Source organism: Manacus vitellinus, unplaced genomic scaffold, assembly GCF_001715985.3.
Source record: "Manacus vitellinus isolate BGI_N305 unplaced genomic scaffold, ASM171598v3 scaffold_5_pilon, whole genome shotgun sequence".
Taxonomy (NCBI): domain Eukaryota; kingdom Metazoa; phylum Chordata; class Aves; order Passeriformes; family Pipridae; genus Manacus; species Manacus vitellinus.
In genome coordinates, this window is record NW_021940682.1 from 36,859,585 (window position 1) to 36,885,571 (window position 25,987).

At 38.0% G+C, this 25,987-nt stretch overlaps 1 protein-coding gene across 1 annotated transcript in view; it reads right to left on the reverse strand.

Annotated features, from left to right (window-relative positions):
* Positions 1 to 25,987, reverse strand: part of ARID2 (AT-rich interaction domain 2) — a 102,640-nt gene that overhangs the window by 3,842 nt on the left and 72,811 nt on the right. The window contains exons 13-20 of the mRNA XM_018080594.3: positions 23,986 to 24,120; positions 23,331 to 23,530; positions 20,131 to 22,964; positions 12,285 to 12,433; positions 4,922 to 5,060; positions 4,739 to 4,824; positions 298 to 421; positions 119 to 210 (exon numbers count right to left, since the gene is read on the reverse strand). Coding sequence (XP_017936083.1) covers positions 119 to 210; positions 298 to 421; positions 4,739 to 4,824; positions 4,922 to 5,060; positions 12,285 to 12,433; positions 20,131 to 22,964; positions 23,331 to 23,530; positions 23,986 to 24,120 — 3,759 coding nt within the window. The remainder of the gene's footprint in view (positions 1 to 118; positions 211 to 297; positions 422 to 4,738; positions 4,825 to 4,921; positions 5,061 to 12,284; positions 12,434 to 20,130; positions 22,965 to 23,330; positions 23,531 to 23,985; positions 24,121 to 25,987) is intronic.

Consider the following 25,987-nt stretch of genomic DNA (forward strand, 5'->3'; position numbering starts at 1 on the left):
TGTCAATATACTTACTGGGTTTTTTTAAAAGATAGGTAAAGCCTACCTATTTGTTTGATACTGAAAGGAACAGAAACAACATTGCCCGTTAATATTAGAAAAATTATACAATGCTTACCTGCGACCACATTCTGAATATTTACCAATATTTTTTAGTATTAAGGCAGCTGTTAATCGGATGTGTTTAGTTATTGGTCCCTCTTTTTCATCCTACAAAAGTAAAGAGAAAAAAAATGTAAAAGCTCTGTAGTTAGTAACAGGAAACAATATCTAATACTTGATTTAAATAGTACTAACTGTGAAATCTCTGAAGACAAGGTTTCTTGATCCCCTCCTTAATGCCATTAGGGCAGCACTCGGATGATTCACAATGGCCTTCTGTGCTCTGGGAGTAGAGGCAGTACCCCCTGCAGCTGGCTGCCTACATTAGAAAGAATTAATAAAAATAAGCTTGGCACTACTTTCTAGAAGATTAAAAACTCTGAAAATACATTTTACAATTTTTAACCCATCTGAACAGAGACACAAAGATCCATTAATACTTGGTGCTGATACGTGATTGGCCTTTTGTTTCCACAGAAATAAATCTTACTGTAAAGCCTTCAGAAGAGTCATAGGCTTTATTTTATGTGAAAAAAACCCACTTCTCTCGAAGAAGTCGTGCTGATCACCCATGACATTTGCGATGGAAAAGTAATATATTGTACTAATGACACAGCCACTTCCTGAAGTGTACCAATTTAAAGGAATGTTTTATCAGATAGGCTTTAACAGGAACTACGATACCAGTTATGCAAATGCCATCTGAGATTTGGCCAGAGAATGTCCTTAAAAAACAGCTTTTCAATACTCGACACAGCTCATTGGGACCACTAGACATTAAGACAATATAAAATACATATTAACTGTGATTAGTGAGAAGTAATATAAAAGAACATAATTTAAGCTATGATCTAAGACATAAAACATGTAATTGTTAAATCTGATCAAACATTTGTAAAACCAATTACCTGTTACTGCAGCTTTCAGACTTATTGATAAATTAAGCAGGGTATGACAAACATAGCAGAAGCAATTTCTCCATTTTCAGTATTAACACTGAAGTCAAAGCTCTATTTCATGTAAAACTTTGCAATTACTCATATTATTAGAGTTTAGAATGTGTAAATAGCAATTTCACTTCATGAGTAAGACTCATAATGTCATCCTAAAGAACAATTTGCAGTAATGATGGTGAAAAATACCACCACACTTCAATATTTTGTACAATATTACTATGAAGTCTCTTAATACCCTACTAGAACCTGGTTAAGAAGTGCAAGTCGTGCTTACTTGCAAAGGTAGCATAAATCAAATGTAAATGTTCTATTTTTTAAAATGAAAGTTAACATGTAAGATTATTATTTAAGTATCTTATACTTAAAGGGAATACACCAAGAATAAAACTTGAATTCTCTATTCAGAGAGAATTTCTTTATAACCTGAAATTCTAACAGCAAGGAAACCCAGCTAAAAAGTAAGATGTAGTAACAGACCTCTCCTTAAAAACTCTGTCATTCTCCCCTGAATGGAAATAAAATATATAATATCTAGAATAAAATAGATAATATATAAAATAAAAAAAAAAGCTTTATGAAGTAAAAGGGCAGGGGGCTGAATTAAGAAACTGTTGGGTACTGACATGTTTACAAAAGACTGGGTACCACAGTAAAGGAATTATCATGTTCATTTTTGATTTTTGGAACATTTTCCTTTAACTGAGAAGCACAAGGATTCATCAACGGAGGTTGTTCTGAATGTCTCTCTTCAACAGCTATCATACCATATTTAAGAAAGTTGAAGTACTATTGCCTTGATTCTAAAAATATTGAAAAAGAGACAACTGCAATAAATTAGGAAGATATTAAAAGATTGTCTTGTCTTTTTAATTTTGGGAAAAAAAAAGAAACTGATAAAAAAATTAGAGACATCAAGTGGATTGAATTGTGTCTGTGGGCAAGTATCTCCTCAAGAACCATCTAGATTTCCTGAATTTCTTTAATTATGTTATCAACTTAACTTCCAACCATACCATTCAAGTTATCATTTAAAGTTATCTCCTGCCCCACTCCCATGGTGCATGAAGAATGTTTCTGGTAGCTCACGCTACCACCTTTGCTTCAGAGGCAACAAGGACAAAAAGATCAATCCAAAAAGATTCCAATGCACAAAGCTACAGTGAACACACAGTTAACTTGTAGTGCTACTTGACCTTCCAGAATGTAATATTCAGCTACCTCTGAAAACCAGAAGAGGAAGTGCTAAAATAATAAAACTTAAAAAGCAAGGAAATACAGAATTAAGGTATAAAACCAACACTGTAATGCAGCTTTATTTTGCCTACCTGATTCTAGCAAAAGCTATTACAGATTTTTTCAAGTGTGTATGATGCTATGATAGACTGAAATGATGATTGGGGGAATGGGTCCTTGTTTGTTATACTGTGTTCCACATGTTTTAATTCCAGCACAAATAATGCTACCTGCACTTTCTGAGGTAGGTCTAAGTTTTACTAAATGGTGAGGGACTAAGTGAAAAAAGTTCACCTAATTAATGCCTAAAAGTTGATGACTTAGGCATGCTTTGTCTCGGTACCAGTTTTTTAAAGACGTTTCAGCTCCATACAAGAGTTTAATGATATGGACTATCAGTGGTGTGATGATACATTTGACAAACTTCTAGGATTCAGCAAAAATTAAGCCAAAACCTTGTAAGACAGCTTTCAGACATGACCATGTAAAACAGCTTGAGGTGAGCTGCTGGAGTGAGCTTAGGGTTTTGTCTGACAAGTCATTGATTCTGAAAGCAAATTATCAGGTCTTGTCTCCCTCATGTAGCTGCTGGATGCTCTTTTCAGTTACACAAACAGAACTCTGTGGCAGCGCTGGAAGATAACATGGGTTACACACTACATTTAATCAAAATATTCCTGTTTTTTGATTTCTTATTTGGTAAAAGACAGGAGGGGAAAGAGTAAAGGTAATGGAAAGGGAACCTCTGTGACTTTCTAAGAGAGGTAAGTGATAACTGTTTTGAGTGCTGACAGAGAAAGGTCTCATCCCTTCCTTTTGTTCCAGCCCACCTTCTACACTGGTGTTCAACTGACAGTAAGGCAAATGTATTCCACTCATCTGGCAAGCCCACTCTTTTGATTTATGAGTGGGTTTTTTTAAACAAATTGATTTACCATGCAATCTAACAAAAACTAGAGTTAGTTCTCTCACAGTTAACAATGCACAAATGTGAGAAACAACAAAGGATGTCAGAGAGTCAAAACACAGAATCACGTAAGTTGGAAAACATTTCTAAGATAACGAGTCTAACCATTAACTGCTGCCAAGTGCACCACTAAACCACATCCCTAAGCACCATATCTGCACATCTTTTAAAGACCTAAATCATCCTACTTTGAGCAACAAAGTCCTTATTTCAATTTGTAGTCTGAAATCACATCCTTAGATTCTTGTGATATTTCAGTCTCAATATTTCAGCAAGAACTGGTTATGCATATAAATTCCTACTTTCTGAATCTGACCTAATTAGGGAATTCTGCCTCAGAAGAAGGGGTGTGTGAACAGTTTTTCTCCTTTGAGTACTTGTGCCAGTTTTAAAGAAGCCTGTGAGAACACATAGCTACTGGATGTGTTATCTGTGTGACAGAACATTTTGAAAAGGCAGAGTTGAGATCACATCATGCTAGTAGATGGTGTCAGCCCTACACTTCCCACTTATCAAGTATTTAAGACTACATTAGCATAATTCTTCATTTTGTGATTTTCCGAGGTCTGAGTGTTGTTCAGTTTAAGGAAACAAGGAATCATAAGTCTGTGTTAAGATGGTTTTTTATATTAAAAAATAAAAGAACTCTCAAACTGAATTTCTCAGTTTTCATAACTCAACTTCCTCTGCTGCCTCCAGAACAAACTGCCAAATTTGTCTGGGACCACATAATTACATCTTTAGCTTGCAACAAAGCAATTCCAGTCAGTTACTAACAAAGACCTAGTCTTAATACACTTATGTAAGTAACTGAACTCTGAGTAACTCCAATATTAAGATCCCCAAAACCTCACACCAATGGGCCTGTGCTCTCCAATATTAATTCCTGATGGCTGAAATCATTCTGGAAAAAGAAGAGCCAAAGCTGACAGGTAGCAACACAAAATCAGAAGACTCAGAGGACTCTTTATCCTTTATCTTGCTTCTTATTTAAAGGAAAGTTTATTACAAGAGTTCTGGGATCAAATCAGCCCAAATTTAAACCACAAAACTGGAAGGAATGCAGCAAGTTACCAGACAATCCATCTCAGCCGTATGACACAGATGAACTTTACACAACAAGTAACTTTCCATTCGGATTCTAAGCACTTTCCTGTTACAAGAAAAGTTATAAAATGCTGTCCAGTTGGAAAAAAAAAGGAGAACATGTTGAGAACAATGTTTATCATATAGTATTGATCCATATATCTTAAGGATTACCTTTTGTCTTCAGGATAACTGCAACCACATCTCCCACATCAGAATCTATTCCCTCTTTTGTCTATTTTGTCTTACTGTAATGAACCTCAAATTTGATTACTCTTACAGACTCTTACATGTGCAGTTTCACCTTATAAGCCAAGTTACAGACACACAAATTCTTCCAATAATTTCTATTTCTCTTATTTTCCCTATTGCTAATGAGGATTGAGTCTCTTACTTATTGGAAGGCTTCTGATTTCCTGCTTGTCCTTGTTCATCTTGCTTTAATCCTGCAAGCAAAGCATCTCTGGAACAGTGCTTATCCTGTTTGGGGAAAAGAGAGACAATAAGAAAGGTGTGTGGAAATTTACCATGAAATTTTTACTGTTTTCTGAAGTAATATGTGAAAGAAAATCTGTACCTGTAAATGGGTAATGAAGGAAAACCTCTGCCTCTGGAAAGGTTCACACCCCTCCCATAAGCACTGCCCTGGGTAGACATCTTTTCCGCCATGTTCGGTTGCTGCATGATAGAAAACCTGTGATGGTGTCTGAAACCACCTACAAAAAGAAGGGGAGAGGAATTTAATTTTTTTCTTTCCCAGTTAATGGTAAGGCACAAATATCACAAACATTAAATCCATTAAACTTTTTTTTTTCTGAATTGAGACATGCATTGATAAATGAAAAGATGTAAAATTTTGAAGAGAAAAACATGTACGCCTATTACCAGTGAGCTACCAATAAATGTCAATATGATTTCGCCAAACCCGACTGAAATATCATAGTTCTGTTTTTCTGCTATACTTCAAAGAAATAATGCATGTTAAGACCCATTCTCTCCAATCAAGCAAAATATACCAATAAACTATAAACAGCTATAGAAGATGAGCTGCATGTATTCATTTTCCCGTTCTTCTTTACCGGCAGTCATACTCAGACCTTATTGAAACTTGAATAGGGAAAAAGAGATGTACTCCATACATCTTACTTGCTCTCAATACTGCACACTTGGCAAAAGTGACAGACTAAGAGATCAACCTAAATTAATGTTCTTTAGCACCTGAATTCTAAATGATGGGAAAACTGATAGATATCATTTCCTGATGTGCACAGAAGTTGAAAAATGTCAGTTATGTGACCCTTTTTAACATCTTGAGTTTCAATTTTTGAGTTATAGAATCATAGAATGGTTTTGGTTGGAAGGGACCTCCAAAGGTCATCTAGTCCAACCCTTTTGCCATGGGCAGGGACACCTTGCACCAGACCGGGTTGCTCAGAGCCCCATCCAATCCAGCCTTGAATGTTGCCAGGAATGGGGCATCCACGGCTTCTCTGGGCTACCTGTTCCATGAAAATGACTTTCCAAACCCTCCAACTAAGCACCTTGCCTGCTAACAGCCCCAAAGCAAAGGACATGAAGCAAATTAGGTGCTTCTGCATCGATAGAAAATATGAAGTTGCCCTATGCCTGGCACTCCAATATTCTCAGTAGTGTATTACGTGTTTTGTGTATGTTTCTATTTGGTGAAAGCACAAGGTGTGACATACCTCAACAGTGAGTTCAGCCTGGTAAGGGCTTTCTTCCATTTCTAAGTGGTGGAAAAGTTACAACTCACTTTGAATGCCACCTCAAAATACTGGTGAACTAACAGTTCTTAGATCTGTATTTTCAAATTGTCATAGCATCACAGAATCATTTTGGGTTGGAAGGGGATTTTGAAAATCATCAAGTTCCAACCCTTCTGCCTGGGCAAGGACAACTTCACCTAGATCAGGTTGCTCAGAGCCCCATCCAACATGGCCTTTAACACCACCAGGGTTGGGGAAACCACAACATTCCTGGGCAACCTGTTCCAGTGCCTCACCACCCTCACAGTAAAGAATTTTTTCCTAATATCCAACCTAAATGTACTCCCTTTCAATTTAAACACATTCCCCCTTGCCCTGTCCCTACATGCCCCATCTTTCCTGTAAGTTCTCTTCAGGTATTTGAAGGCCACAGTTAGGTCACCCTGAAGCCTTCTCTGTTCCATGCTGAACAATCCCAATTCTCTCAGCCATTACTCATAGGAAAGGCACTCCATCCCTCTGATCATCTTGGTGTCCCTCCTCTGGACTCACTCCAACAGGTTCGATGTCCTTCCTGTGCTGGGGATGCCAGAGCTGAATGCAGCGCTCCAGGTGGGGTCTCACCAGGGTGGAGTACAAGGGCAGAATCACCTCCCTCAGCCTGCTGGCCACGCTGCTTTTGATGCAGCCCAGGATACCACTGGCTTTCTGGGCTGCAAGTGCCCATTGCTGGCTCACGTCCATCCTCTCGCCCACCAGCACTCCCAAGTCCTTCTCAACAGGGCTGCTCTCGATCTGTTCATCCCCCAGCCTGTATTGATATGGCATCAGCCTGACCCAGGTGCAGCACCTTGCACTTGGTCTTGTTAAACCTCGTGAGATTCCCATGGACCCACTACTCCAGCTTGTCCAGGTCCCTCTGGATGGCATGCCATCCATCCTTCATGTGTGTCAGCAGCACCACTCAGCTTGGTGCCATCTGCAAATCTGCTGAGAGTGCACTTGATCCCTCTATGTCATTAATGAAGATATTAAAGATCACTGGTCCCAGTATGGACCCTTGAGGGACACCACTCGGCACTGATGCCCATTGGGACTCTGAGCCCCTGACCACTACCCTCTGGATGTGACCATCCAACCAATTCCTAATCCATCCAAGAGTCCGCTCATCAAATCCATCTCTCCGAATTTAGAGAGAAGGGTGTTGGGGGGGGCACGTCAAAGTCTTTATAGAAGTCTAGACAAATGACATCTGGAGCCCTTCCCTCATCCACTGATGTAGTTACGCCATCATAAAAAGTAGTTAAGTAGCTCAGCCTTCTCCTTGTCCATTGTTACCTGTTCACCAGCAGGTGTAGACCTTCTCTGACCTTCCTTTCCTGGTTAACATATTTGTAGAAGCCCTTCCTGTTTTTCTTTGTGTCCCTTGCCAGGTGCAGTTCCAGTTTTGCCTTGGCCTTCCTCAACCCCTCCCTACACAACTGTACTTCTCTATACTCTTCCCAGGTTACCTGTCCTAGTTTCCACTGCCTAAGCCAATTTGCTTCTTGCCCTTTAGTTTGACCAGCAGTTCCCTACTCAGCCACGCCAGCCTTCTGCCTTCCTCGTCTGATTTCTTGCTCCTGGGAATCTCTGGCTTTTGCTCTCCATGGAAGACTTCTTTAAAGATCTGCCAGCTCTGTTCCGCTCCCTTGTCCCTGAGGGCAGTCTCTCACGGGATCCCACTGACAATCTCCCTAGAGAGCTGGAAGTCAGCAAGTTCAAGAGCCTTAAAGTTCAAGAGCCTGACTTTATTCCTTACCTGACCTATACTCCTCAAGACTGCAAACTCCACCAAGGTACGATCGCTGCAACTTAGGCTACCTCCAATCTCACGTAGACAATAGATGTGTTATTGTAACATATATCAGATGGTAAAGGAGAATCACTGAATTTCAAGAAGTATGACATAAAAATAATGAATGATTCCAAGTGTAGGGATCTTTTACCCTAGATATACCCTAAAATGTATCTCAAGTGTTACAAAATTATGTCCCTTATTTCAACAGAGAAAAGGGCCAAAAGATTCAGCTGTGCACTATTCATTTCAGTACGATTAACCCAGGTCATCAACACCAACTTAAGGCTTGGACAGAAGAGGTGTAGCTGCTGCCCTTTGGGAAGTCATTACCACCAGCTGTTCTCACACACTTGCTGGACAGATGACACTGGTGCCACAGTCTTACCAAAGGGGAAACGTGTACCCACTTCAGCCACTCTGGTTCACATGCCAGTATTTTAATTTCAGTTAGCAAGAAAAGTATTTGCGTTAAGATGTTTAACTGAAACCACTGGGCTGAACAGTGCCAAGAGGAGATGACTTCCCATCAGAGACCTACAGCAAGCAGTCAAGGATGAAGCAGCATCTACAACCCACAGCAGTCATTTATGGACATGTGCGAGTCAGAACTTCCAGCATACAAACAGCAGACCAGTAAGCCCTTTGATCCAGCCACCTCCTTCCACATCCCACTACTACTCAGCAGTGACCATTATGCAAACATACTTGCAATCGATACCTACGCCTAAGTGTACGGGTACTGTTACCTGAACAATTTAAAGATATCAGAGAGCTAATTTCACCCAGAGGCAAGTCTTCATTATAAACTGAATCCTACTGCAATAACCACCTGTAATACAACAAATTACCTTTTGCACAGGCAATAAATACTACTCTCTTTAGAAGCATTCATCTTTTACATGATAGTCAGCCCTTACTGCAGGGAAGCTGGGAAGCAGAAATACCTGCCTCTTGCTCTTGGTCCAGGTATCCCATAGGAGGAAATGAAAACAAAACGTCTTACATCTGCATTGGCTCAACAGCTGATGTTTCACAGGACAGAAAGATGTCTTTCCACAATAAAGGGGAAGTCAGTATATAAACTTAAGCCTGGCACAAACCTATTTATGAATAATTCCTGGCACAGATGAAACAAATTTCATGGCAGAAGTAAAATCCAAAATACAGTGTAAAACATTTTATTCAATGTGGTAAGGCTTTAGAAATATAAAGTCATTTCAGCTATGTTGGCTCATTCACTGTTTAATACATTCAGTATTGTACACGTCAATCACTGATCTGAAGATTCAAATTTACTACCATTTTGCAGAAAAAAACTATTTTTCCTTAAAGAACCACCTAACTATAGTAATAAAAAAAAGGCCTAAGTACTGACAATATGGTCAGTTCAGTCTAGACTCATTTCCCACCTAATTTCTCCATCATTCTGTTCAACCCCTGAACAGAACATTAAACTAGTAGCTGACATGACAGGCAGTGCAGATTCAATAGCACTTTCAATTTACTTTTTAAATACAAAGCAATTCAAGAGCAGACAACAACTGCCTACCTGTGAAACAGAACAGCAGCTTTTAAATTAAGCTACATACAATTAGCAGCACTTGCAGAGAGCTGAGGTTCAAAGGAAAATACCAACTTTCTGTTACAGTCTCAAAGCAAAAGTAGTGTGCTGACTGACACCTTTTAGAGTTTTACTTCCACTTCAGACACCAAATCTGAATACATCTGCCAACGGCCAATCATTGCAACTACTTGCATAATTCAGCCTCATTTCTTGTGGTCTTCAGACACTGCTAAATCTGTAGCATTTTACATCTTGCTCTACTGTTTCCTAATTCAGTTCTAAAAAAATCGAAACCAAATACAACGCCCACTCACACCACTGGAATGCTGCTGACTGCAGCAGCCAAATTAGTGGGTAGGAAAGACCATACTATTTTATTTATTTGTATTTATTTTGATTCTCAATAAAATGTTTTTTTTAAGGCCTTCACTGCCTTCTGCAATGCATCTTGGAAGGGAAACATAATGCTAACATTTTGTGAGAATTCAAGAACATGCAGATAGAAACAGGTGAAAATTACTGTTTCAAAGTGTCTCTTGTCCTATCTTTCCAGTTAACTACAAACACCATGAAAAAAATCCCACTGCTCTGTCATTCTACTATGATGAAACTGTCTGCCTAATCCTAGGAAAAAGAAAATTGCTAAGCAATCATGAATGAAACCAAGAACTGAATCTGAAGTTCACACAGACTAACAACCCACTCAAAAAATCTTCTTGTTTCCTGCTTAAACAACTCAATAAAAAAACCTAAGATTGAAAGCTATAAATAAAACAGTTACAAGAACAGGTGGCAATTTCAGATTCTTCTTTCTGTCTGTTAAAATCAGGAATACTACAGGAGATTTGACACTCCTGTTTTTAATCAGGTTGTTCAAGGAATATGAACAAACAATATACGTTTGAGGAAAATGCTAACTTAACATTTTGGTTCTCACTTCACCACAGAGAATACCTAGGTTGGGACTGAAGTAACTATTCTAAAAGTGACAGACAGCATAAAAACAAGAGCTGTGTGTCACATGAGCCAAATCTATCAATGCAAAAATCTCTGAAGGCTTTTGAAAAGAATCAAACCACCATGAAAAAAAGTAGTACAGGAAGTAACAACGAGAGAAACTAAAACAACAGAAATATGCTTGAAATAGAGATCAACTCGTAAAGTACCAGCCTTGTAGCCCTTAACTTCAGTCTCAGGAAAACTTTCTGCAGTAATATTTTAAGACAGACTACAAAAGACTGATAATGTAAGGTATAAGCAATAAGTATATTGCTCCTTCTCCTGCCTCAAAAATCTGTCTGCACATATTCACATCCTAGTTCACATGTGACATCAGCTTATTCCATGGTCAGATGTCACCTCAACACAACTTATCCTATATAACTTTAGACATGGAAGAAAATTGGTGACTTATGCTTTGAAACTGCAGTTCAGGAAACTCTTCAAGATGGTATAAATTGTCAAGGCTTCTGCTTGAAACCACCTCAGCTTTTCATTTCAAGCTCAATACAATCTACTCTTGTACCTACACAGGTGTTAATGCATCTATTATGCAGCCAGTAGAGCATGGTTCTAGGGTTCTATTTATTAGCAGTAAAGGAGGAAACTACAAAGTAAGTAAAGCCTTACATGTATTTCTTACATAGAGAAGTGTCATCCATCAAAGAAAGAAAAATCACTTTTAAGGTGAAAACAATGCAGTGATCTAAAAAGCAACAGACCTCTACAGTACCAGTCAGTCTTATCTAAAATCTCTATGTCTTACACTGACTTAATGATCTTAGAATTATGTTTGTAAGGAATGAAAGAAACAAAAAATACACCTTCAGGAATCTATATAATAACAGTCCTTCAGTATTCCTATAATTCTGTTCAAATGCTTCAGTTTTACTATCAGTTCCAAAACATTCAAACTTCTCTATCTTTTCATCCCAACTTTCTGAACTTCCCACCAGCTTTCTGTCAAATCAGCTTGTCTTTATGATCCCTTTGTCTTGTCCTACAATGATGAAGTGTCTCACCCTTGTTCATGCCCATCCTATATCTTACACGATTTTCCTCACTGTTTTCGGAGTGGCTATTTGACACCTGCCTTTGTCTCACCAATCTCTGCCCTCACTGGAAACTAAATATATTCAGAAACCTAAGTTATTTTAAAAATCAGTGTCAAGATATACATATTGGTACACAAGTCATACCATGTTTTTACGAGCCTACATCTAAACGTCTTCTAGCTCACTCCTCTTTAAGGACAAGAACAGTAAATAAAAAAAAGTCCAATCATTGCTGTCTAGTCTTAAGGCCAAGTTCCTTTTTATTTCCTTTCATGACAATGGTGTCCTGTGGCACACAAATGGCATAATTACTAAAATTAGTCATAAGCTAAATAAGACTTTGACCAGGACACAGAAGTGCAACAGCCTGCTCTTGCAAAACTGGAAACACAAGAAAATGTCAAGACATGATTTGTAACTGGAGTACAGGAACTATTTTTGTAGTTGCAACACAGAGAACAAGTTTCAGAGCTAGGATTTTTTTTAACTTAACTACATGACTGTTTTATTTATTACTGAAAAATCAGCATAGCCACATAATACTAATTTTATGCTCCAAAGTATAATTGAGAGCAGTCAAGTGTCTTGCTATCCCCCACCTCATTCAGTTTCCTCAACATTTTCACTTTATCTTTTCCCCACTGACAAAGTATAAGGTAACTTAAGGAAACAGAAAGGATAGAACCTGTAGGATCACCTTCTATATACAAGCATCTGTTACATATTAGTAAAAGGTAAATAAAGGAGCCAGTTACTTTTTACAAGATTGCCACAGACACATGAAGTTCTGTCCAGGTTTTTTCATCTGCTCTGCATGCTGACTTGCTGCAGTGTATGACGGTGGCTGCAAATTGATCTGCTGGCCCGGTACTTGTACTGTTGGTATCGACGTTGCAGGTGTGCTCTGCAGAAAAAGTTAAACCACAGTTTTAAACAGGGCTTATTTCAATACTTGACGTGCAGTTTACTGGTTGCTGAAAGACCTTTTGTTTTACACTGTAATTCACCACAGTTTTTAACACTTTGAACTCTGAATAAGCATTAATAGATAAAATAACATGAGGGACATACAACTTTTACACTGTCATATTTATGCTGAAATTTTTAATACTCAAATTAATAAACTTTATGTTCAAACACAGAATTACGACTGTAAGAAATTTCTCAAGGGCAGTAGTGGAGCAAAGGTTAACATTATTTTGCAAAGACTTTGTTTATAATTTAAGAAAAAAAAACATGCAAACTCTACGTGCTCCAATATAATCAGCATAGGGAGTAGTTTTGCTTTCCTATGTAAAAGTAAGATAAAATAATGCTAAACACAGCAGTGAGCCCTGAAACATATAAAACTGCTATATGTTCTTTGATGAAATGGTTTTATGTACTGCATCTGTGGAATTCTTGAACTGTCACACTAATACGCATCAGCCTCCCTTACAGAGCACATAAGAAAAGGTAAACAAACAATACTGAAGGAACAGTATCAATGACCAGTAGGCTCCATCTATGACATACTATTTTCTCTATAAAACTTGGCAAATGATATAATTCTTCAGGTTCTCGTAAAAACAGACAGCACATGTACCTTCACACAGAGCACCATATGCCCAGAATGCCTTAACATGCTGTACAACTTGTATACAGTGAAAGAGAAACTTTTCAGAAAGGAAAAAGATGTTCCCTTTGCTATGTAACAAGACATTATTTTAACACTGAACTAAAACTATCTTTAAAATTACCTACAAATATAAAACCAAAGTAATTTTTTTTCTGAGAAACAGATACAGAACACTGAATTTATCATTTCAGAACAGTGTTTATGTGATAATATTGTTACTCTTCTTTCTTTTTTACTGGAAGGCTCTGGCCAGCAAGATATTTATAAAGATGATGACAATAGAAGAATTAAGCTTTTGAATATTATTTTGGAATAAAGACCTAACATCCTTTTCTTCCCTACTGTTTGAAGGAATGTAACACCCTAGAGAGACCAAATTACTTTCAAGTCTATGTTTAAGAATATTATAAAGCAAGCACTTTCAAATGGTGCACAAAATACTCTGTTTAGGCCTTTACAGCTTTGTTACTAATAACTTCAGACTTATACTACAAAGAAACGAACAGTTAACTGCAACTTCTATAACTTTATTTGCATGTTGATTTTGCATTTTCTTACTGCTGCTCTTTATTGGCATTGTGGACAACAGTCATACAAGGTATTAAGTTAATAACTATCACAGATGATACAATGCTAGTAATATGACCAAAGGGACAGCAAAAAGCCCAATCAAAAGCAAAACACTTCCCATTCCAAGCACAAAACATGACAAAAATAAGGCAAAACTCTGCAAAACTTCTGAACACAGCATAACTACTTATGATGCCTGTAATCCATCTGCATAGATAAAAAGTTTTAAGAAAAGACTTGAGTCCTTTAGTCATAACTACAAATTATTTTGAACTCATCAATGATTTTCACCTAAAGACCTCTAAACTATTTTACAGAATGGGTAACGAATCTTTCACAATGTATCTTTTAACAAAAGGTAAACACAAGTGGAACCTTTTAAGACCAATGTCCTTTAAACAGGCATTTTTAAAGTGAAGCTGCAAGTAATCAAATGTTAGCAGTACAGCTTGTTTTGCAGCCTTCGCTTGGCATCCCAGTATCAACACATTATGATGGTCTTTATGCGACTTTTTATCCCTGTAGAACTTCTGTCTCCTTTAATGTGCAGAAGTGAAAATGAGTTTACTGAATGAATGCAGTATTTCATTTAATTTTTATCATTCAGTGTGTGGTTCATGTATTATTTACTGCATTCAGAGCAAACCCTGCAATTAATCCAGAATTATGAATTTTCTCAAGGGCTTCTCTGGCAAGGTCTCCAAGTGGTATTCAAAGGTTTTAATACCATCTAATAGAAAAATTGTTTATTTTAAACAGGAAGATCTGAGATACACACCACAAAATGTTACATGCTGAAAATGAAAGACCACAGAAAAGGAAACAAATTTTCAGGTCAAAAGTGAAAATTCAGCTTCCCCTCTAATTTCTACCCCCCCTTTTTTTTTTTTTCCAGTGAGAAAAAAAAGCTGACAAATTGAAAAGAAATATGTAAAATAATTGTGGTTGTTTAAATTCTCTTATTATCGCTCTACTGTAGTCTTGCTCAAACATGTACCATCAGGTTGCCACAACTTCAACGTTTTTTTGAAGAGAAACCTGCCTACCAGGTGTGCTGATTATATTTTTAAATCGACACATAGAGCAAAGTTAATTAATTAATTAATGCTTTCCTAGGTTTTACTTTACAAACGTAAGTTCTACATTCGAACATCTCAGACCTTTCCTCTCTTCATTGAAGAGATCAGAAATACTGCTAATTTTCGGTTTCCTTTTCCCTCCTCTATTTTCTTGTACACGTTTACTAATGCATGATACACAGAACATCACTAAAATTAGGTATAGCCTTTGTTTTCCAGAAATATCCCAGAAATATACCTAGAAATAATAGTTATGTGCTATTTAGTTTACAGTACAATGATTATGTAAACTCACTTATTTCTTTAACATACAGAACCATGACAGACATTAAATTTTTCCTAATGAAGTCTTTCTGGGAGATGTAAGATTGAAAAGTCTTTCCCTGTGGCATAAAGATTTCACAAAGTTTCCTCCTCTAGCAAAAAGATTTAATGAACCCACATTCCCCAACAAACAAAAACACAGTACTCTAGTACACTTGAAAACATTTCATGACATCTTTTTATAATCAAATTAGACCTCTCTATGATATGATATGCAACTGCCACCACTTAGCCCTTTTGTCACAGGATCTTGGGACTGAAAGGTAGCTCTACAACAGCAGCATCACATATCTCAGTATGATTTGCACTGAACTCTAAAGTACGCAAATACAAACCCTTAATGCCTGTACAGTCTACTTACAGAACAGATACTACAGCCTACTTTTAATAAGCAGGTGGAGATTTTATATCTAGATTAGGTTGACTTTAGATTGAGATATCGGAGGTAGGGTGGAGGTCCAACCTAGTCATGAAAACTAAGAGTACAGCTAAGAGCTTTCTGCTAACTAGAATGGACTGTTTACAAAGATGCTAATTAATTTTATGCACAAGAACTCCTCTGTTCAGGTACACGAGCTCCCTGTGTGGTAAGAATAAAAAACCCTATGGTCTGGGGCCAGAAATGGCCTCCACCCACATTTCACAGAACCAATGGTTCCATTCCCTTTGTGCATGAACAGATAACTATTTTATCATGATACCTGCCCATTTTACTTAAAAGGCTTACTGTGCCAACAGCAAGAGAACACACTGCATCACAGTGTGTAGGGGATTCTGCTAACATGCAGAGATGTGCAGTTTAAAAGCATTAGGCTGCATTTTTTCTCCCATCATTAGTATGCACACACCCATAGTAAATACATTTAACTCAAACAGTTAATTATTAGCAAAAATATTTTTAAAGTATCACAGGATTTGCAGTTTGGTACCAGAAATTTTTTTTTATCTTATTCATGATAACGAACACATCTATAAAGAGGTAACACATAAGCTGAAAACAAATAGAGCAGAATTTGAGTCTGAGGAAGGGGTCAAGTAGATGGGCAGCCAACAAAATAAATGTTCTTTTCTTGTTAGATTACTGAAGTTTATGCCTCCTTGCAACAGTGTGTTTCACAAGTGAAGGGCAATAACAGTACAGAGATTCCGTATTTCAGTACTTCCAGCTGAGAAACTCATTTGCTCTGTGGCTAGGAATGAATCACACCTCCTGGAGCTACACACCTGCTTTCTGGTGCATAGTAATTCTCAGCTTCCCAACCAACAAAGAGCAGGACCAGGTAGTCAGGGCCACACAGATTTTGCACCTAAATTTCAACACAAGCATGTTTTTCAAGTGGACAGCCTTAAGAGAAATCGGTGTGCATTGTTTATGAGGGGATGACAGTGATGAGCAGGAAAGTCATTACTTTAAAAGCCAGATAAGGCAATTTAAATCAGATATGTTCAGTTCTAAGAACTTGCATGATATCAGAACATTCCTTCAAAACATACACCAATTGGGACAAACGAACATGGTTATGTTCAACAGATGTTTTGGAGGCGTTTCAAGAGGAGTAAGAAAAAGTGGAAAAGAAAAGCATACAGATAGGTAATTGCTCATTTATTTTCCAACCACCAGTCTAGCACAACGCCTCAGGAAAGCAATAAACCAGGAACAGGGAACACCAAAATAAAATGAAGCCAAGAAAGTAAAGTGCCAGTTCTGTCTCCTCTCAGAGTACATTTCATGAGTACATTACAAAATATATTAACAAAATTGCAACACTCTGTGTATCATGTATACCTCGTCAGACATAACAAACATACTCATAGCCCATTTTTTTATCAAAATGCAAAATATAAAAAGAAAAATTTTTAAAGTCAGAATACATGTTATTTTTCAATAAGCTTTGCTGAGGTATACAATCAACATGGAATAATCTCAGGTTATACACAGAAGATACCTGTGTCTAACTGGATTTTGATGGCACTTACATGGGCTGTCCCATATACAGCAAGTATGTAATTTTTATTATTTCAGTAGGCCATTTAAATTAACATTCTTCCCCAAGCATAAGTACCAGCCCATTTCAAACTACCACTCATATAACGAAAACAAATTTCTCTTAACTTCTACATTCCCTTAAGCATTATTTCATTCTTTTTCTTCCTTTTCTTAATTTTCATTTTGCTGATCCCCTCCTCCTCTATTCATTTGTCCCTCCTTATCTTCAAGCATTTTCCCTTTCTCCTCTCTGCAGTTCACAACAACTAATCTTGATGTAGCTGCATAAACAATACTGTCTCTTCTGTCCTCAACATCTCTTTTTCCAGTCTTCCTATTTGGTTTCACTTTTATTACAATTACTTTTCTTCCATCCCTTTCACACTTCACTGAAATACAAGCTGTAGCTTAAAACAAAAATTTAAGATAACAAGCAAACATGCTAAAAGCTTCAGCAGCTATGTAATTTTGCCATAGCTAATACCCCTTTATTCTCTGTCCCTCACTGGGTTGTATTTCTAATTTCTCCACTGGGTTGTATTTCTAATAAATTTAACAGTGTCTGCAGAAAGAAACATGCACTCCTATTTCTTCTGCAAGACAGCCAATATATATTAGGTACTACAGAGAGGATAAAATAATGCAGATGCTCAAGTGAAAGTGTTCCTTAGCTGCTGCCCTTCCCAAAGTCAGGGACAAGGAAGCTGCTTATCAGACAAGACTCAAAAGAGGAGGGAGAAAACAGAAGATTATATGGGGTCTAACCTTAAAAAAAGTCATCACTAAAACTCACACCAAGTTCATGAGAATTTGGCTACATTTTAGTATTTCTGGATGTCTCAAAGGTACTCCTAAAAGCAGACTCGATATTAGAAAGATTTAACATCTGCTTTTCCGGAAAAAGCAATGGCTGCTCAGCAGCTTTGGGAGCTGGCCAGAACGACTTAGATACTGTTCATAGTCCAACACATTCATTTTAAAGAAGTGGCAAAGATCTTTAAAAGTCTTATGCCAAATTATGATATTAACTATATCTGAACCGGAGTACTATAAAATGGGTTTAACTGTAAGTCAGTATTTTACATTGTCACGACAGACATCATTCATAAATATACAGCCATATGGTTAAGACAAATAGCTAATGAATATATTTTTCACCAAGATCAAAACTAATTAACTCCTTTTCCCCATATTTCTGTAATTCTGAAGAAAGGAAGGGCATCCTACAGACAGCAGAATGAGCAAACTTTCAGGGAAGGAGACATTAAACCAAGTTCTCCTCATCTGCAAATTTGTACTGAATGGCAAACCCAGCCAGCAGCATTTTTGTTTGTACAGGCAATGGAAAATGTGGAAACTATTAATAATAGCAATATTAGGGAGAGTAAAAAAGAAATCATCAGCAAAGGAAATATTCTCTTTTTTTTTCTATTTCTCCCCTCTTTTATCATGATACATACTATCAAAATCAAATGAAACAGTTAAATGTAATATTTCACTCTTCTCAAAATTCTTACAGTCTAAGAGTTTAGTAGCTGTTGGAGATGCAACTGCAAACTCCTGTCAACCACATATCCAGGGAATAAATAAACATAGATAATATTTATTCCATTCCAGAGACATAACCATATCATTCTGTGCGTCAGCCAAATCCTTAGTAAAGCTGTAACAGAAATTCAAACTGTGTAACAGCTAAAGACACTGGGTGTAAAAGCAAGGCATAGTTACTATATCCACACTACATAAAATCAAGCACATTAGTGCACTTTCATTTTGGTAAAACTGTTTCTAGTAAGAACAAAAATAAATAACATATCAAAATAATACAGATCTCACTCTAACAAAACCTAACTGAAAATTTAGGAGTGAGTTCGAAGACGTTTTAAGAATGTAACACTGTAGCAGTTAAAAGAAAAAAGTAGAGAAAGAAAAACAGAAAGGTAACTTGTTAACTATTAGACCTCATTTCTGACCACCTAGATGAAGGAAAGTTGAAAGCTTTCAAGAGAAACCTAACTTGACACAGGAGAAGCAGCATTAGCCATCACTTGTCACATTTTGAGTTCCAGCTGTTTAAGTCCATAAGGTCGATACCTTCTAATTTGTTGAAGAGAAACAAACAAAACCCCAACCAAATAAACAAAAAAGATAAGAAATAAAAGCCCTATTACTCCAAGGTCAAAATGCACAAACATACATTCAGGACTTCACTTCCTCTCTCTGGTCTGTCAGAACTTTAACTGTCAGACCTACCATTCTATTCTCTTTGCTCCTATTCAGGTTAGGAGTGTTTTTGTGGAGAGGTATTTTCTGTCTGTGTACAAAACTAAAATAAATTATAGAGATGAATAATCTCAAACATGATTATTTTTACTTATTAGTAATCATAAAAATGATGGCCATACTTCATTTCTAGTAAAGTGTTGGGAGTAACCACTTCTGAAAGATTAAATGGAGTTTAATCTCAAGGAGATTCCCAAGGGAGAAAAAAAAAACAAAAACCCTCTCCAAAGCTTGGCAAAAAAAAACACAACACCCCGAAACAATGCTTATTTCATTGATAAAATAAATGTTGCAAATATTTTATAATAAATGAATGTAAATATTCCAACAATTTACAAAACAATACTTTCTGTAGTGAAAGCAGTGAATCCACAATCATATTCACCCCTCCACAGTGACCAAGAATAAAGTGCAGAATGGTACTGACATTTTTACAAGACTATCCAGCAAATCATGGTTGTTTTCAGAACAGTTAATCCTTAAGGGAAGAAACAGTGAGCAGAAGTTCTTTCCTCACTGCATATTATCAAGCTACAAATTTTGAATTCCACTATTGTCACTGATATTGAAGAAGTATGTAAACTGTTAGAACTTTAGTCTGCGAAGAACAGAAAGCATAATTTTCTGAATATTTTAAATACTATGCAAGAGGTATTAACCGAGTTCATATTTTCAGCCACGTTATTTCACAGTATTAGAATCACAGTCAGAATAAACATAAAAAGAACACCACAACATACCTGTGTGACCATGCTTTGTATATACGTGGTTGGATGCTGCTGCTTTTGTTGAACAGCACTTTCTATTGCTACTTTCGCTACAGTGCTTGGATCCGCTCCAGCTGGCACAGCAACCATAGTTGCACTGCAACCAGCATTGTTGGGGTCACTGATTGTAACAATTCTAACTCCTACTTTATTTGGAATTCCTGGAACAGTTTCCCTGTCATTATCCTCTGCTGGCCTCTTTGCAGTTTTGCATTCTGCTGTGCCATTAGTAGACCGAACTTCGGAGGACAGGGTAGACTGGGACACTCTAGGTCCTGAGTGTGGAACTGCTATGATTTGATGCCCCTGTATAACAGAGGCTGTAGATTGTGGTGAGACAACTACACTTGGGCGTTGCTGAGGCACATCTGAATTCAAACTTGAAGCTAGAGGTCCATTAGGTAAATCAGTGTTGGTACCACTAAGTTGCTGGGTTAACAGTTTTGCAGCCTCCTGTGTACCGCTTACAATAGGTGAACTACTCAAAGTGAATACAGGCCCGTTAGAAATTCTTTCCCCTTGATCACCTTTGGCAGTATCTTGCTGCGTGGCATCCAAATTCCCTTGTTGTTCCACTGAAGATATCTCACCATTTCCTACATGATTGGAAGTTTTGTGATTTGGAATGTTTTTGCTCAAATGAGTACAATCTCCTTTATCAAAATCACAGATTCCATTAACTAGGGGCTTCTTCAAATCACTTTTAATTTCCTGTGTGTCCGTTTGTTCAAAGTTCTGCTTTCCAGGAGCTCCGTTCTCACCCATTTCTAATGATGGCCCATTACTGACTTGTGAGCACTGATTGGCCTCATTCTGTGTTTTCCCTGAGTTAGAAGGAGGTAGACTGGAGTCACTATACTTTCTCCCATTTAAAAGACTTCCCACCTGCATTTCATTTTCTTTTGCATCCCCATTGCTGGTGTTTGCAGCTCCTCTTCGGCAGGAAGGATTCTCCATTACTTCAATTTTACGTTCATGAATGTGTAAACCTGTTGCTTCCTTTGCTTCTTCCTCCTTTTGGCAAATTATTTTATCACCTTTGAATGGGGGAGCAGCAGTACACGGTGATTGTCCAGCTGAAGGTGCTTGAGTAGCTGGAAGTGTTTGCACCTGTAGCCCAACTCCTGTCTGTGCTCCACTCACTGCAATTCCTGCTGGAGCAATGATTTGAGTTGTGTTTCCCTGACTCACAGTTGCAGTAGCAAAACTCGTATTTGGCACAACTGTTATCGTAACCTGGTTGCCAGTAGTCCCTTGGAAAATAGTTGCTGGGCTGTTTGAGATCAACTGGCCTGGCAATATCTGTAAATTAGAAATGGGTACTGTTTGCATGGCCCCTTGGGGTGGGATCGCACCCGGGACCAGCTGAACATTTTGCTGTCCAACTAGCAGCTGTTGAGCTGTAGACTGTCCTTGAACTCCAAAGCCTGGTGCCTGGTTATTGGCCATCTGATAAACCACCTGAGGGCTAGGAGCTCTTGCATTGTTAGGTGGAGGAATCTGTGGAGCTGGGAGTATAAGTTTCCCCCCTGGAGTTGAGGGGCCTCTTTTCGGAAGAAGCAGTTGTTTTATCAGGCTAGACTCACCAGAGTTGGGCTGGCCAACTCCTGGATTAGCTTGTGGGGACTGAACCTGCATTTGCATCGGTTGTTGTACCTGTACCTGCTGCTGCGACGATGCTGGTGAATGTTGTTGCTGCTGCTGCCTCTTTACGGAAAGCATCTGGCTAACAGTAGGAGGGGGTCCTTGTGACTGAGGAGTGGTAGATGAAGATGACATAACTGTAGGGACTTGATTATTTGCAACTGGACCTGGGGATGGTGAAGATGATGGAGTAATGCTTGGCTGTCCAGCCAACTGGACAGTCTGACCAGCAGGAATAGAAGCTGGATTAGCAAGCACAATTTGATGAATGGCTGGTGCATATGTCTGACCTTGCTGAGCTGGCTGGCTTACGATCACTACACTTTGCTGGGACGGTGGCGGAGGCTGCTGCTGTGGCTGCTGTACAGCAGATGAACCTTGCTGAGACGGCAGAGGTTTTGGTGCAATATTCTGAAACCCTACTCTAGATGTTGGTGGGTTTTGGACACCTGCGATTGTAACTACCTGCCCAGTTGCTACTTGGAAATTTTGAACTGTGGTGGCAGAAACAATGTTAGATGCAGAGGTTGTGACGTACTGCTGTGGTGCTATGATGACTGTATCTTGTTGCTGGTTACCCGCAGAAGACTGCTGAGATGACGTTTGCCCAGGCTGTGATGATGTGCTAATTAGCTGCTGACCCTGTGAAACTGCTGAACTGCATGCTGGTAGGTTTTGTACTCTGCCAAATATATGACCCTGAGGTACAGCTTGCTGAATTACCGTAACAGGAGTGCCTGAAGGTATCTGTCCTGGTACCACTGCGTGCAGTGGAGACTGTTGTTGAATTACAGGTTGGTGGTGAAGCAACGTCTGAGAACCCACAACAGTAACAGACGGCTGTTGACCTGTAGTGCTGTGATTTTGATTAGAAGCTCCTCCCACAGCAATAGTAACAGGAACTGCAGACTGAGGAACAGAGCTCTGTATTACTGCAGCCTTCACTACTTCACAGGATATTGGACCTTTATTCTGAATAACAGTCATTGGAGCATTTTGTTGTGTATGAATAGAAGGATTTTGTGGAATTCTAGAAACAGTCTGTGCCACAGTATGAACACCTTGAATTGGAAAAGACATCTGTGTTGCTGTCAAAGTTGAAGACTGGTTAATAGGGGTCCTCTGATAGTGATTTCCTACACTTGGTAGCCCATGCGGGATTCCTGTTGAAATAAAACACAGTAAGTTTCAAAGCAGAAATTACTTCAAAACACATTAACATAACAAATTTTTAAAAATCCAAGGCTTGAAATTGCAATTCTCTATGAAGCAGTTTGTCTTCTCTGCTATACAGCATCTGAGTTAATGATGCAGCAACAATGGCTTGTCTGCTGACTGGCAAGTTTATGGGTTACACATCAAACACTAGAACAGCATGTAAGTACATACTGCAATACTATTCCCCACGTTACTGAATAAACTCAATCAAAACATGGGGCACCAGCTTCCAACACTTTCAAACTATTTTCAAAATCTTTTGGCTTTTATTATGGTTTAATTAAATACTTTATATATATTAATTTAAATACCTGCTGGCAAAGGAGACGAAGACACATCAGGAACTGAATCAACCCGGACAACTGGGGTAGACGACGTTGGTGGCTGCTGATAGTACATCTGAATGGGAAGTGGTATAGCTCTCCTTTTCACTCCTACCACGTGTATATGTGCTTGACCATTGTTACTTGGATCTTCTACTCTCTTCACTGTATGATTTGGAAAGACAGTTCTGCCAAACACAACATAAATCTCTGTTAATAAATAATAACTCAACTCTCTTGCAATGTTTTTGTTTTGGTTAACTGGTCTTGTGTGCACAGTAACTGCTACATTACGTACAGGTAAGCCTGCATCTTTGCAACCCAGCAGGATTTTCCAATAGCATGTAAGTATTCATAACTGAGGACTAGCAGGTTCACCAGATGGCCAAGATTTCATACAAGCTAAGTGAACAAAACCTAAAAAAACTACTTTGGAAGAAGACTATATGCAGAGAAGAAACCCTATCAAAGGTTCTGAAACAGAAGGAAACAAAATTAAATGAACTCCAAACATTTCTTTCAGTTAAAATTCCAAAACTGAATGCCTTACAACTCAGATCTTTTCTCAAAGAAATCTAAAGCTACAGCTTAGTATTGAGCACATACAATTGATTCTTTATTGCTGCATGAATTCTTGTCTTACCTCAGGCATTTATAAAATCCAGTTGATGTTAGGATTCCACCTCGAGCTAATTTACTACAAGTAGAGAGGTATTCAGAATACATTTCTGCTCGAGAGACTGAGCAATCAAGGTTCACCTCAAAATGGGCATTCAACCTGAGGATGAAAAAATAAACTATGAAGCAAAATACAAAAAGAAAATAAAGCGAAATACTTTTAAAGGGTTGTCAAAACACTTCTGTCTCTATCAGAGACTTTTGAGATCTGACATAGAAAACAGCATTTTAGTATATTATTTTGTCAAATGTCTGTTCCTCACTTTCTCCTTCTCACTGCTTATGAATAAACACATAGGACCCCTACTACACACAGTCAGTTTTACATGCAACATCTTATTGACATACTTATATACATATTATTTATGCAAAATAGTCTCGACATATGCCTTTCTAATGTATACTCAGAAACAAAACCAAAAAAGAACGCATTGTTTGGTGACGTCTCCTCCCCACAGCTCTATTCTTATTCCTTAATGAGTCTACTTTAGCAAAAGATGGACTGAGCTAGCTAATTCTTCACCAGAAATTTTTATAGAAAGTCAATGTTTTAAGGGAAAGAAAGTATTGATATCTCCTACAGGCTCTCCACAAAGCCACAGACCATCTAACCTCTAACCAGGAAGCTGTGAGAGAAAGAAACATTTTCTGTCAGTTTTTATTTCTCTCAGATCCATTATTCCAACCCAAAGGCATAGGAACAGTTCCTTCCTAGCAGAAAATGAAGGCAAGTGACAACTTTCACTCAGTGCTCAAATACTGGCATCAGAATATAGGCTCAGACAAAATAAAAAAAAATTCTTAGTTGTCAGCATCTATTATATGGTGCTAACACTTTGGAAAACTACATTCTCCTTTGCAGAGTCCTGCACTCCCAATATAACTATATAAAAGAGCATATGATTATAATCTTGAAATTATGTTTTCGCTAATGAGTAAGTGTAGTGCCATTTCTCTTGCAGTTGAGTCACAGTTTCACTATTAAAAAATCAAGGTTACACTGTATTAATAGAAAGTTTAGGTATTAATTAAATATGGCATATCAGAGAAGTGACTGCCCAGTTGGGTATGTCATATTAGGCTGACACACTATCACTGGTATCAGCAAACTGGAGATATTCAGGACTTACAATGGTGAAATAGGATCTGTGATTAGCACTTTACTGTCACACACACTTACAAGTCCTACTGAAGCTAAGCTTGCTAATAATACATACAGGAAGGTCAGCTTAACTAATTTGCCTTTCTGCTGCTTTCAAGAGATAGTAACTAAATTCTACTGCTATGATTTACTCATTTTCCCATTTCTCTCAAGAGAAAGTAATGACTAAAACATACCATGAAAATTTACATGAATCTAAGACACTCCATATTAGCATTGATGAAAACGCTTTAAAAGAGGCAGCTACTCGGCTCTCAATTTGCCTTTTTTTTTTTTTTGGCAGCACAGATAGTATTTAAATTGAATTTTCAGGATTATATGTCAATTTTTATTTTCCACTACCTCATATCTACATATGACTAGGAGAAAATCAAGTACAACATAGTAATATTCAACACTGACAGGTGCAGAAGCACACAGGATCAGAAACAATGGAGACATTCCAAATCTTCCTGATACCATGCTCTATGGTTTGTTTCAGTATTTTCTGTCACTTGATGGTAGCACACAGTTGCAGCACAGTACCTACCCATATTTAGCAGCCAAACTTTCTATTTTACACTTTGTATAAAGTACAAATTTCAGCTTCCCTACAACTGTATTACTTAAAGCTAGATGTCTAGTGTTCTCTAGAATCTCTTCTAGAGATTCTTTTAGAGAAGGTGGCACCAGAAGGTAATTTGTAACCTTACCAGAAACTTGGTGGGAGAAGGTAATTTGTTTTACTACTGGGGGAATATCCCACTCCATTAACTAAAGAGGCAGCCTAGGAAACTAGCTTTGGCTCGAAGCCAACTTACAGCTT